Source organism: Podarcis liolepis, assembly GCF_965112155.1.
Source record: "Podarcis liolepis genome assembly, chromosome: 1".
NCBI classification, from domain to species: Eukaryota; Metazoa; Chordata; class Lepidosauria; order Squamata; family Lacertidae; genus Podarcis; species Podarcis liolepis.
This window is the reverse complement of record NC_139554.1, coordinates 81,817,624-81,829,992: the sequence shown is the minus strand read 5'-3', so window position 1 is coordinate 81,829,992 and position 12,369 is coordinate 81,817,624. Positions and strand designations below refer to the sequence as shown.

The 12,369-nt window shown below is 46.9% G+C and overlaps 1 protein-coding gene across 1 annotated transcript; it reads left to right on the top strand.

Moving 5' to 3' along the window:
- Nucleotides 1-4,466: 4,466 nt before the first annotated feature.
- On the top strand, nucleotides 4,467-12,149 carry LOC310704978 (snaclec 3-like). The gene is made up of 6 exons (XM_083499055.1): nucleotides 4,467-4,623; nucleotides 6,038-6,153; nucleotides 8,084-8,230; nucleotides 8,489-8,603; nucleotides 9,115-9,187; nucleotides 11,431-12,149. The coding sequence occupies exons 1-6, from the start codon at nucleotides 4,572-4,574 to the stop codon at nucleotides 11,471-11,473; spliced, it is 546 nt and encodes a 181-aa protein (XP_083355181.1). The 5' UTR covers nucleotides 4,467-4,571; the 3' UTR covers nucleotides 11,474-12,149.
- Nucleotides 12,150-12,369: the final 220 nt, after the last annotated feature.

The window sequence follows — 12,369 nt, the reverse complement described above, 5'->3', positions numbered from 1 at the left end:
CAGGGGGAACTCAGGAACTCCGTTCCAGCAACTCTTTTTCTAGAAAAATAGCACTGGTCTGGCTAACTCACCCTCTCACTTGCATATTCCCTTTCTCACACAGAGAACACATGAAAGATTCACACTCATGCAGGTCACAAGCACACAGCGCCTACTATTCCCCACTCATCACATTATATGAGTGGCAGAGTGGGAGGGCACTTTAGACATACCTAGCCCTCTCAAGGGCAGGAGACACTCCTGCTAGCTCATTACAACCCCCCCGCCCCGCCCCCATGCATAGCATCAATTGGATGGTGGTTGCGACATCACAAACTCTGCTCGCTCTCCTACTTCTCAGAACAGTTTTGCAACTCTAGAAGAACTGGTTTCCTTTTTTAAAAAGTTGGTGGTACAAGAATGTTTAGATAATTTAGCAAGTATGTTTAGATAATGTTTAGATAATTTAGCAAGTATGCAGCTCTTTAAGAAAGAAGAAGGTACACATTGTGCCCGAAGAATGGGGCAATATTGCTGACTCTTGGAATCACTGGGGAAGTCCATTTTGTGTGAGAACAATGAAAGATCTGTCTTGCCATGCTGGGGGGAAGCAGCACAGTTGTGTTCAACAAATGTTTGAACTCAGCTGTAGTATTTCGAAATGCATTTGCCAATTCCTACCTGTGCCCATCCGGCATAGTTCTTGTACCATGACATTAAGAAAGTAGCTAAGCACTATGCGTATCTATTAAACTCCAGCTGCTTTCAGACAAGTGTGATTATGCCAATCTACAGACCAACGGGGATGATGCCAATCTACTGTTTGAGTCCTGCTAGGAACATGGGAAACTCCTTGATTATGAGTCACACTATTGGTGCATCTAGCTCAGTACTGTCAACACTGACTGGCAGCAGTTCTCCAGGGTTTCAGGCAGGAGTCTTTTCCCCAGCCCACCTAGAGATGTCAAGGGTTGAACCTGGGACCTTCTGCATGCAAAAGAGATGCTCTCCCTCTATCCTATGGCCCAACCCCAGACCCAGGAACTACATGTTCCAGCATAAAATCTTCATGCTAGCTGGTGCCTCCTCAAACCCATAGCAAGAAACATTATGGTGGATAAGGGCTGCAAGCACGTGAGGGGAGCACCTTAAGTCAAAGAACAAGAATCTGTATCTTGAGCATAATATAATGCCATCTTGTCAAGCCTTGTAAAGGAAATTCCCTTGGGTGTTCAAGTATGAAAGGTAAAGGTAAAGGGTAAAGGGACCCCTGACCATTAGGTCCAGTCGTGACCGACTCTGGGGTTGCGGCATTCATCTCGCTTTACTGGCCAAGGGAGCCGGCATACAGCCTCCGGGTCATGTGGCCAGCATGACTAAGCCGCTTCTGGCAAACCAGAGCAGCGCACGGAAACTCCATTTACCTTCCCGCCAGAGTGGTTCCTATTTATCTACTTGCACTTTGACGTGCTTTCGAACTGCTAGGTTGGCAGGAGCTGGGACCGAGCAACGGGAGCTCACCCTGTCACAGGGATTCGAACCACCGACCTTCTGTTGTTTAACCCACAGCGCCGCCCGCGTCCTTTAGTATGAAAGCTCACACCCAATTCCCAGTCAGTCAGTTTTATTCAGCAATACATTACAGAATAGAGTTCAAAGAGTTCATCCCAATCAACCCAATACCCAGGAGCATAATGTGGGGAGGGCCAGTGGGGCCCTGGCCCTGGGTGCAGATTTTTGAAGAGGTGCAAGGGGGCCCAGTGACAAGATGCCTCAATAAGGCAGAGTCGTGAGAAGGCAAGTCAAGCTGCGCCCAGGCCGGGCATTCAGGACTGGGGCACTAGAGGCATCTCCTTCTCCTCATGGCTGGTGAAGGGACACCCTCGTTTGCCCCACCACTGGGACAGCTTGGATGGAGGGAGCCGCCAACCAAGGAGAGGTGAGAGCCTCTGGCAGCTGTCCCCTCTTTTGTGAACAGCCCTCAGGTCCACCCTCCTTGAGGGACAGCTTCAAGCCTCTTTCTCCCTCTCCTCACTTCACCTCACTCACTGACAGCTCAGATCACCGTGGCTCGGTCAGTGGTGAGGGCTTGGGTTGGTGAGGCCACCCTCCACTCCTTGCTCCCCAGCACACGCACCCGGGGCGCCGACTGCTACATCACTGCTAACACCTCACCATATCTCCTCCCATCACAGTCCTTGAAATGCAACTTACTCAACCTGTTTTCCACTGTACATATCAGGAGCTTCCTTGCACTTTCAATGGAGTTGTTTTTAATTTTTAACAGTCAACTGTTGATTTCCTCCTTCACTGGTTATTACCAGTTTTGTGGTCAGTTTTGTGGTCTTGCAGCTGTGACACTAGCCCCACTAATAATGAGTTTAACAGAAATGCTACCTCAGCCTTTAGGGGGAGATCTTTTATGGGCCACACCAGAAGGTCCCAAGGCTGGTTACAGCAATACCAAACACAGCATTAAAAAATAGTTTTAAACAAGTGACCATCACTGTTAGAGACAACCACAACTAAAACACAAGTTCTGTCTTCCAATATCCATGGTTCCCTGTTTTTTTGGGGGAAAGAGAGACGAATCTGGTTTGGAACCGATTATTATTCTGCCAGTTTTGCAGAGGACAATTGGCCTTGCATAGCAGTACACAGGGCTGGCCCACCCATGAGGCAAGGTGAGGTGGCTGCCTCAGGTGGCAAGATCCACAAGGCAAGCAGATCAGCCCTCCAAGGAATACATTGCTCATTGCTGCTGCTGCCGCCGCCATGATAGCAGTGGTAGCTGCAGCACACTCCTTGGAGGCCAGATCTGCCAACTTCTCTGCAGCTCTTCACCCACAATGACCTCTTGGCAAATAGGAGGTGCTGCTGGTCTCCTCCCACTCTTGTACCCAATGTAGATCTTTACCCCAATCCCTTCTTCCTGATGTAGCTCTTCACTCACCTCTTCTTCCCAGAGGCATAGCAAGGTCAGGTGGTACCCGGTGCTGAAATTTTTTTGTCACCTCCCCCCCCCCATTGAAAATATTAAAAGAAGGAAAAATAAGATACTTATGGTTGCAAGTGTTATTTTCTGGTTTATTTATTTAACATTGTGAGCATAAGCACTTAAAAGCCCTGCAGACTCAGTGGCCTCAATATCAGCCAGAAACAAATTTCTTCTAACCCACCACCCCATTGCTCTGTTCACCATCTAGCCCGATGGTTGAACTTTGCACACTATTTTGCAATAGGTAAGCCTAATAATGGAATTGCCCTAATAAGGAGGTGTGTTTTCCTTATGGTTCGGTGCCGCTCACTTTACTTTTACAATGCCTTTTAAAACAGGTGGCTAATCTGTTTCCCTCCAGGTGTTGCTGGACTACAACTCCCATCATTCCTATTGCCCATACTAGCTGGGACTAGTGGGGGGTGTAGTCCAGCAACATCTGGAGGGACACAGGCTAGCCCCCCAGCCCCCCGTTTGAAAGCTGTCCATGGAATGCACCATATCAGAAGCACAAATCCCTTTCAAGGGGCTATTTCCCTCTCCTCCCCCTTGTGTTTTTTCTTAGTATCTGCCCTGAACAACGCTGCAACTCAAATGCTTGCTCATTCTTTTGAGACATTTGAGTTAGTCCCAATAAAGCACTGTTCAACTATTGGGCTGTTGTTGTTTTAATTAAATGGACCATTTCAAAAAGAAACTGATGTTCTTAGGCTGCAGTTCTACACCTGCTTTCCTGGGATGAACTCCCGTGGAACTCAGTGCAGCTTACTTCTAAGCAGACATGCAAAGGAGGACACAGTTGTTTAAGCACCGTCTCAGCAGCTCACTGAACAATGAGAAACAAGTTTCATGCTAACGTGAATACATTCTTATATTAATTCTCTCCTGTGATGTTGATGTATGGATCTTAACTTGTGTTTCTTTGGCGTGTTAGGAGGCACTGATATATCTCTTGGCTTAATCAAACTGAGAACGCATCATCCAGCTTCTTGTTTGAAAGACGTGTTTATTATTATTATTAATAATAATAATAATAATAATAATAATAATAATAATAATAATTCCTGAATACCTGGCACACCTGGACCGCAATAATCATATGGATATAGAAAAGCAGGGGGAAATGTCCTGGTAGCTTTATTGTAAATATCCCTGCTACGTAAGAATAGCCTTGCCTGATCAGACCAAAGGGTCCTGTTCCCCCCCCCCCTCTTGTCCATCTCCAGCTAAGGTAGGGTCTTCCCTGGTTGGGTGTGTGTGTACCATTTTGTGGTTTGCCTCAGTGGCAAAATGTGGCCAGCTCTGGAAGGAGTGAAGTGTACTAATTCCTGGATTACACAGACCCTCTGATGTGTTGACTCTGCTGGGATAGTGTGGTTGGGAGATTAGGTAAGGGGAAATAAACTGAACAAAAAACAAGCATTCCCCTGATTTGCATAGATCTAAAAAACGATTAAGAACTTCCTGAATCCGGTTCACTTTTTTCAAATTGCTCTTCTTCAAATACAGCTGGCCAGCCTATAAAACAGGTCCCATTCCTCTCCACAGCACAGAGCAACTTTGGACTTCCACGCCTTCGCTCCTTCTTGCAGAAATGGGAACTTGGACTGCTCTCTGTGCCTTCCTTCTGATTGCCTTCATCCATGGTGAGTTTAGACTGATTTAGTGTTTTGAATAGGGAAAATAAGAATTCAAGGACTTTTAATAAATTGACAAGCTTTTTTTACACCATGTACATCCTTAGCAAGTGTTAAGCACACAGGCAAATTAGGTTAAAACTTGAAGTTGATGTCAGTAATGATTGATTGCCCAAGAAAGTAATTAGGTGTTCATTTTCATTTGGATCCTGTGCATGCCTATCTGAAAGGAAGCTCCACAGAGTTCAGCAGTGCAATTGATTGGGGATGCATCCTGAAAACCTCTTAACTGTTGAATGCTTCTTTCTAACAATGGCAGGCCTATTACTCCACTGGTGGGCAACCTATTTGTTTTGTATTTGCTCTAATGGGCTGGTATATTTGCTCTCACCTTTCGGGAGAAATGTTTCTGAGCCAAACAGCAGCTCATAGCCAGAACAATATACCTTGTTCTTGTTTCTTGGAGGAAATCCAACAAAGGCTGCTGTGGGATGCTCTAAAGTACAGGATATCATGTCATCAGGGAGTGAGCTGGGCTAGATGGCATGTGGGATTCATTGGACTTGTGAATCAATAGCTCATAACTGACGTTTTTATACCATTTCTCTCCTGTGTGGAGCAATTCCTACAGTGCAAAGATTTTTAGCAGTTTGAGATAGCACTGACTTAGCACAGGAGCCTTCAGTCTCTCAGCCTACCATCTATAACATGGGAAATGATAATAGCAGACAGTGACCTATATTACAGCATTACCTCTAGTTCACCCTCTCCCCCCCCCCCTTGTGCTCAGTTACTGTCCCATCCTGATTTGGGAAGTTTGCCCACTGTGTCTGAACTGGGGAAATTATGCTTGAAACCTCTCCAAAGCTGTGGTTTCTGATTATCCTTTGAAGGCAAATTATGATTTGTCCAAAGCATCAAGGGAAACAACTGGAGCACGAGAGATTTGTAGGCTTAGCACATTGAAAAGGAAGAGGGGGGAGGGGTTGCCACGGGTATGTTTACAAACCAGGGAAAGTATGAATATTACATGCACAATGTACACGCATGCACACACACGCGGCAACCAAGCACATGCAATGTAATCACACAAATGCACGCTCACCTCCTCCCCACCAGCAGTGACACGTTTCAGACAGGCAAGAGCACTCAGAGGTGGTGCAGAGATGGTCAGGTAAGGCATGTGGCTTAAGGGGCAGAGATTGCCTGGGGAGTCTCTAGGACTAGAAAGATAACTGGAGGGCTGCATTTGGTCTCACTGGGGCAGAAGATAGCAGTGCCATTTGGTTTATGGCCACCATGTTCATTAGTACCCGTGCCTCTTTGTAAATGAAGAGAATAGGATTCTAGGAGTGTGCAAGAGTTTGAAATGCAGGGTGACTTAACTTCTTAATTCCATCTTGGTTCCTTCTCTTTGCCTCAGGTACCTGTTCCCAAACATGCCTTTGTGCCCGTGGCTTTTGTGAGAGGGGCTGGGTGCAGTATCAGAATGCCTGCTATAAAGCTGTGACACAACCAATGACCTGGACCGATGCAGAGGCAAGTGATTGATGTGATGTCAAAGGGGACAGAAACAGACCAGTCACATGTCCTTGACTAGACCAGATTTGTAGGAGAAGTGGAGGCTGCTCTGTGGAAAAACATATTGCAGAGGTCTTTGCTGTCCTTTTGGGGAAAATAAATAGTGATTACCTAGAAATACAATCGATTTGTCCACCAACCTTTTTATTTTTGGACATACTGTGGAAAACACAAAACTGAGGTCAGATTAAATGCCAACACTTATTTCCTGCCAGGCAGACACACAACTCTCTCTTTCCCCCTTGGCATATCATCTAGTGGCAATTACTTGTGTCATAATGATGCAATGCTCTGCCCCCCAGCTCTCCTTCGACCCCCCCCCCCAGAAGAGGACAGCCACTGATGTTTATCAGGGAGCAGGGAAATATGTCACCACGTAGCCAAGCACTGCCACATATTAACAGAAATTAAGCAGGAGAAAAGCAGGTACCATTCTCAGCCATGGATGTGCTCTGATGCCTTCACCCGACACTTCTCAATGAGATTTTCCCCACTGCTTTCCAAACCACAAAAAGTCTGTTTCTTCTTTGAAAGTTAATATGTTTGCATTAGTGCATTTTAGTCTACTTTAATTGTGCACACCTCAATACAATACAAATCTTTATTACGGTCATAGACCAGCATAAAAGGGTGGGATACAATCATTTAAAATCTGAAAAGTGTTTTGGAAAGCTAAAAGGTATTAAAACAGAAGGTGAATATAAAAGTCTGTAAGAATTTAAAAGAAGCTAAAAGAAGGGATAGGAGCACTGGGCAGGTGTGGAAGAGCATAAAAGGTTGATACATAAAAGACTTTAAGTATTAATTTACGGAGCACTCTGATATGTTCATTAAAACTGGTTTGTGGCATGGGTCATCCTCCGATGAATTTTGAGTGCTGCTGTGCAGAATCTAGCAACATTGTATGTTGTCACAGGATTGGTATCTGAGAGCAGCAGGGAGTTAGAGAACTGCCCTGTGAGCCCTGGGTACTTATGAAGTACTGGGGAAAGGCTATAGTAGGGAAATCAGGCTATATACCTCAATTGATGGCATGCGCTTGAATCCCTCCAGCAGAAAGGTGACAGTCTCCAGAGGCAGTCCTAAACACACAAAGAGCACCTCAATGCACATATACAAAGTGCAGGATTCCCCAAACACAAACACACGCAGTCACAGCACCCCTGCCTTTAAACCACCCACCCAACTACCCACCTGCTTCTGCTTTGCTGCCAGTTATTTTGCTCTGGGTGGAGCCTCCACTCGCTAAACAACCGAGTGCTGAATGATTTGCCTTTCACAAAAGCATCTGATTAAAAGGTGATAGTTGAAACCATGGGAATACATGACGGATCTGCACCAAAGCAGTGAAGGGCAAGCTTTTCTAACATCCTTAATTTTTTGGGCAAAATTAAAAATGGCAAAATGATAAATGGGAAGCATATTTTGATGAGAGCAAGAACAGTTGCAACCAGAGGAACTCTATACTTCATTACAAAACAGTTATACTAATGAAACACAGCTGTTCTACTTCATCAGATTGATCTGAAGTTTTTGTTGCTTCACCAGGTAACTTAGAGATCAGCGTGTAGTGATTTTAATATATTAAGTGGCTTATGAATGCCTATAAATAAATAACAAAAAACAACTTTCTTTGTCCAGTTTCAAACTAGAAAGGAAAATCATCTTGGTTTTATAAATAATGGAATTTTTGAGCTTTCTAATGGTACTGTGTTGAGATACGCAGTTCTTATGGTTGTGGGGAAATATTTGAAAGTATTTAGACACCAATTGCATTGATTTTCAAACTCTAAGAGGGAGGCATTGCACAGATATTTGGTTCTTGTGAAACAGACCTTTTTTGTAATTAAGCAGGAAGTGAATTATTTCCCTCTGCATTTTCCCCCAGATGGCTTGCCAGAGGCATGACAGGGACTCTCACCTAGCCTCCATCCACAGCCCAGAAGAGAATGACTTCATTTTTCACCTGATGGGCAAGCCACTGGATCACACCAAAGGAAAGGCCTACTGGATTGGTGCTCATGACACTTTCAAGGTACACTATGCTGACTTAGCCATTCAGAATAGCCAAAAGTTCAGCTTAATTATATATATATTTATATATGCTGTTTGTGATCCACACTGGGAGGGCTTTGCCCTGAAAGGTGGCATATACCCCCCCCCCCCATTTTTCCATGGCTTTTTATAGGCCTTGTACAATATGCAATGTGTGTTTTTTTCCTCTTTTTTTTGACTTAGCAAGCCTTTCTTTCTGTGAATGTTTTAGCTCAAGATTCTGTTGATCTTTCCTTAGGAAGGAGACTTTGTCTGGACAGATGGTTCCAAATTTGATTACCGGACGTTTCCTCCTTCACAGCCTGATGGACTGGCAGGCGAACACTACTTGGGATCCTGGGTTTTGCAAAATGGTGAAAAACAAACTCCCCTCCCCTGCAAAGCGCTTTTTTGGGAGGGATCAGGGATTTGCTTAGGCATGTGTGTGTCTCTGTGTGTGTGCTCATACACTGGTAACAAGGGTAATAAAATAGGAAGCAGACCCTGGGGGTTGAAAGAATCCACAGAAGCTGAGCGGACAAAACATGAGAGGAGAATATTTTGTTAATGACATCGTGAAGATGCCCTATAAAAAGTGAGTGAACTGTTCTACAATAAATGTCCAGTATGGAAGTAGCCATGATTTCTCAGTAGTATCCTGTGGCTCCTCTGCTAGAAAACATGTGCTTCTTTTGGGGGGGGGGGCTCCTGTAAGAGAGTCTCATGTTTTAACTGTTTCATGGCAGGCTAGCATGATGCAGCAGTATAGATAATCAGTTGGGACCTAATCAAGTTACTCAGATCTTGGATCCATGCTTTGGAGTTGTTTGTGGCACTGACAACATTTGTGACTTGACCATTCCTTCTTTTCTCTGTCTCTATCAGGATTTGTGACCTGGAATGACTATGCTGTTTCCTGGAAATTCCTATCTGTTTGCAAATACTCCTTGGGAAGTAGGTGAGAACTGGGTTCAATCTCTTTGGAAGTTTGATCTACTCTTACTAGTAGCAGTGGCGTAGCGTGGGTTGTCAGCACCCGGGGCAAGGGAAGTAATTTGCGCCCCCTAACCCGTGGATTTGCGCCCACTAACCCTAACCCCCAGATGTTGCGCCCGGTGCGGCCGGCCCCCCCCCTGCACCCCCCACACTACGCCACTGCTCAGCCTGCAGAGGCCTCTTCCCAGCCGTGCTTGAAAGGGGCAGGCAGGCACTGCCCCCCACCTCCCCCCAGACAAATAGGACGTTGATTAGTTTTTCAATGGACCTGTTTAAAAGATTTTGTAAATTGTTCTTCTTCCTGAAGGAGCATCTCCACCCCCATTGTTCTGCCTGGACACTGAGGTCCAGCACCGAGGGCCTTCTGGCGGTCCCCTCATGAGAAGCCAAGTTGCAGGGAACCAGGCAGAGGGCCTTCTTGGTGGTGGCGCCTGCCCTGTGGAACGCCCTCCCACCAGATGTCAAAGAGAAGAACAACTACCAGACTTTTAGAAGACATCAGAAGGCAGCCCTGTTTAGGGAAGCTTTTAATGTTTAATAGGTTATTGTACTTTAACATTCTGTTGGAAGCCACCCAGAGTGGCTGGGTAAACCCAGCCAGATAGGCAGGGCTTAAATAAATTATTATTATTATTATTATTATTATTATTATTATTATTATTATTTGTTTTCATTACTTTGCTCCCCACTCTTGGGAGTGGGGAGAATTCAGCTGTAGAGAGGGCTATAGATTCTGCGAATAAGTCAATCATATTTCCCCTCTTTGGCCAGCTGCTGGTCCCCTCCATTTGTCAACTCCGAGGAGCCCAGGCTCTGCCTGTCCCTAAGCAGGGGCAGAGGAAGGGGGCGGTGGGGGCGGTCCACACCAAGTGTCATCACTGAGGGGGATGACATTCGGCGCACCGTGACTCCCAGGCCTACCCCGAGCCGTCAGGGGAAGGGGTGGAGATGCGCCGCCTTGCCAGCGGCCTTCCCCACCTTCCCCCTTTGTTTTGACAGCTGGCGGAGGCTTTGGAGTTGTGGGCCGGCGTCGCGCCATTGCCCCTCGCTTCCGGGCTGCTTGGGGGGGGGGAGCCTCCCCATAGCTGTTAAAAGGAAGAGGGAAAGGAAGAAGGGCGCTGGCAAAGCGGCATGGCTCCCCACCCCCCAGGAAGCAGCCCAGCATGGACAGCTCGCTCCACCCCCCCATGGGCATCTCTCCCCCTGGGACACTCACCCCATGGCATGTGCACCGCTCCGGGCGCTGGAGCAGCTAGATCTGCCTCTGTCCCTAAGGCCAGCCTCTCAGTCCCCCCCCCCCCCCGCCAATCATAGAGTTAGAAGGGACCCTGGGGGTCATCGAGTCCAACCCCCCCTGCAATGCAGGGATAAATATGCAGCCGTCCCAAACGAGGATCAGAGACGCAACCTTGGCGTTCTCATCGCCGCGCTCCAACCAACCGAGGTGTCCACACTTCTCCCAAATGCCCCCTTCCCCGAGAGCTGCCCGAGGATTTGCTGTCGATTCCCCGCGTGAAAATGCTTGCCCATTAAAAGGAAGGGAGGCTCCCTCCGCCCCTGCCACGGGGAGCTCAGCCTGCACTTGGGCAGGCCCTTTGCATCACGTGCGCTTGGCGCGCTGCTCTTTCCAGCTTCCTCCCCTCCGGGCCAGCGGCTCCACCTCTTTTCCTTTGCCTCTTTGAGCCGCTTAATTCCCAGCAAGGAATTAGCAGGCTCGCTCCACCTCCTCCTCCTCCCGACTTTGCTGCTGCTGCTGCGCTGCTTTTTTCCTCTACCGACGGCACGCTGTGCCTTGGAGAGGTTCCCACTTCCTCGAGGTGGGCCGGCCAAACGCGCCCCCAAAAATGTTGCGCCCGGTGCGGCCGGCACCCCTGGCACCCCCCACGCTACGCCACTGCTTACTAGTCCAATGAACTTCTTGGGATGAGCACAGGGGAGCAAAACAGCTTCTAGCTAAAGTTCCTGCAGCACTGTTTCTCCAGTTAGGACAAGGGTCCCCAAACTGTGCTTCATTCAGGTGGTCCATGACATGCAACCCACCCTAGAACCTTATGGTGAAGTCCATTAAATTAATCGTAACCAGCAAGAACAATAACTTTGGGGATTGTTTCTGTGTAAATATGTACAGGCTCTGGTTGCATACCAGGCTAAAGTCTGGTTGTCAGGCTCTCATGTTTTGACCATCATATGTTCTTCTTCCCTAAGCCATGGGTGTTGTGCATCGGAAGGATTCGGAAGGGGAGACTGATGTGAAATTGCTGGTGTGAAAAAAGGCAGAAGGCAGAATCCTGGGATGTTTCTTCTTCCTGTTGTAACCTTAACTTGCTTCTTTGTTTCTTTGTCGAGCGTTGCAGCGTTATGCAAGGTCATTTTGAGATCAGAGCCCTGGCCAGTGGCTTCCATACAACAGGGAGAAATTGAGTTGTAGTAATTGGAGACCTCTAAAGAAGAAGAAAAGGTTGCAGTCCAAATGAGCTTTTCCATTTGAGCCATGATCAGGGACCTGTCAGTGCCCTCATTTTGCTGGACTCAAAACTCCTATCATCCTTGATGCCTGCTGACTGAGTCAGATGGGAGCTAAGAGTCCAGTAGAATTTGGGCGGCTACAGGTTGCCCATTGCTGTAGTAGCAGGAGCCTCAGAGTTAACGCAGCACAACAGGCATACCCAGTGGGTGATTTGGGTCAGTAGAAGTGTTGCACCCTGTCGACCCTGTCACATACTGTTTTGTTTCTGCCAGTCCAAGAACATTTGGAAAGAACCAAATCCCCCACCTCGGAAAAAGAACCATTTCTTTCCTTTCTCTGCTTACTTTCCGTCTTTTCCTCTTGCCATTTTGAAATGTTCATCTTTCATCTATGCGTTCCCATCCAAAACCAACACTGTATAATACCTATTCATTAAAGACCAACTCTTTTAGCACTGCTTTCTCTGAAAAGTTGTTTTCTGTAAATATGTACAGGGAGGGAAATGACAAAAGTGGAGCTGAGTTGAGCAACTTTGGGGGGAAGCATGGGCGTAGCCAGGGAGGTGCAGGGGGCAGCAGCCCCCCTAAATCAAGTAAATAAATAAAAATACTTAACTGACCAACTGCATCAAATATAACTTGGTTCTGCCCCCCCCCAATATAAAGCCTGTCACCCCG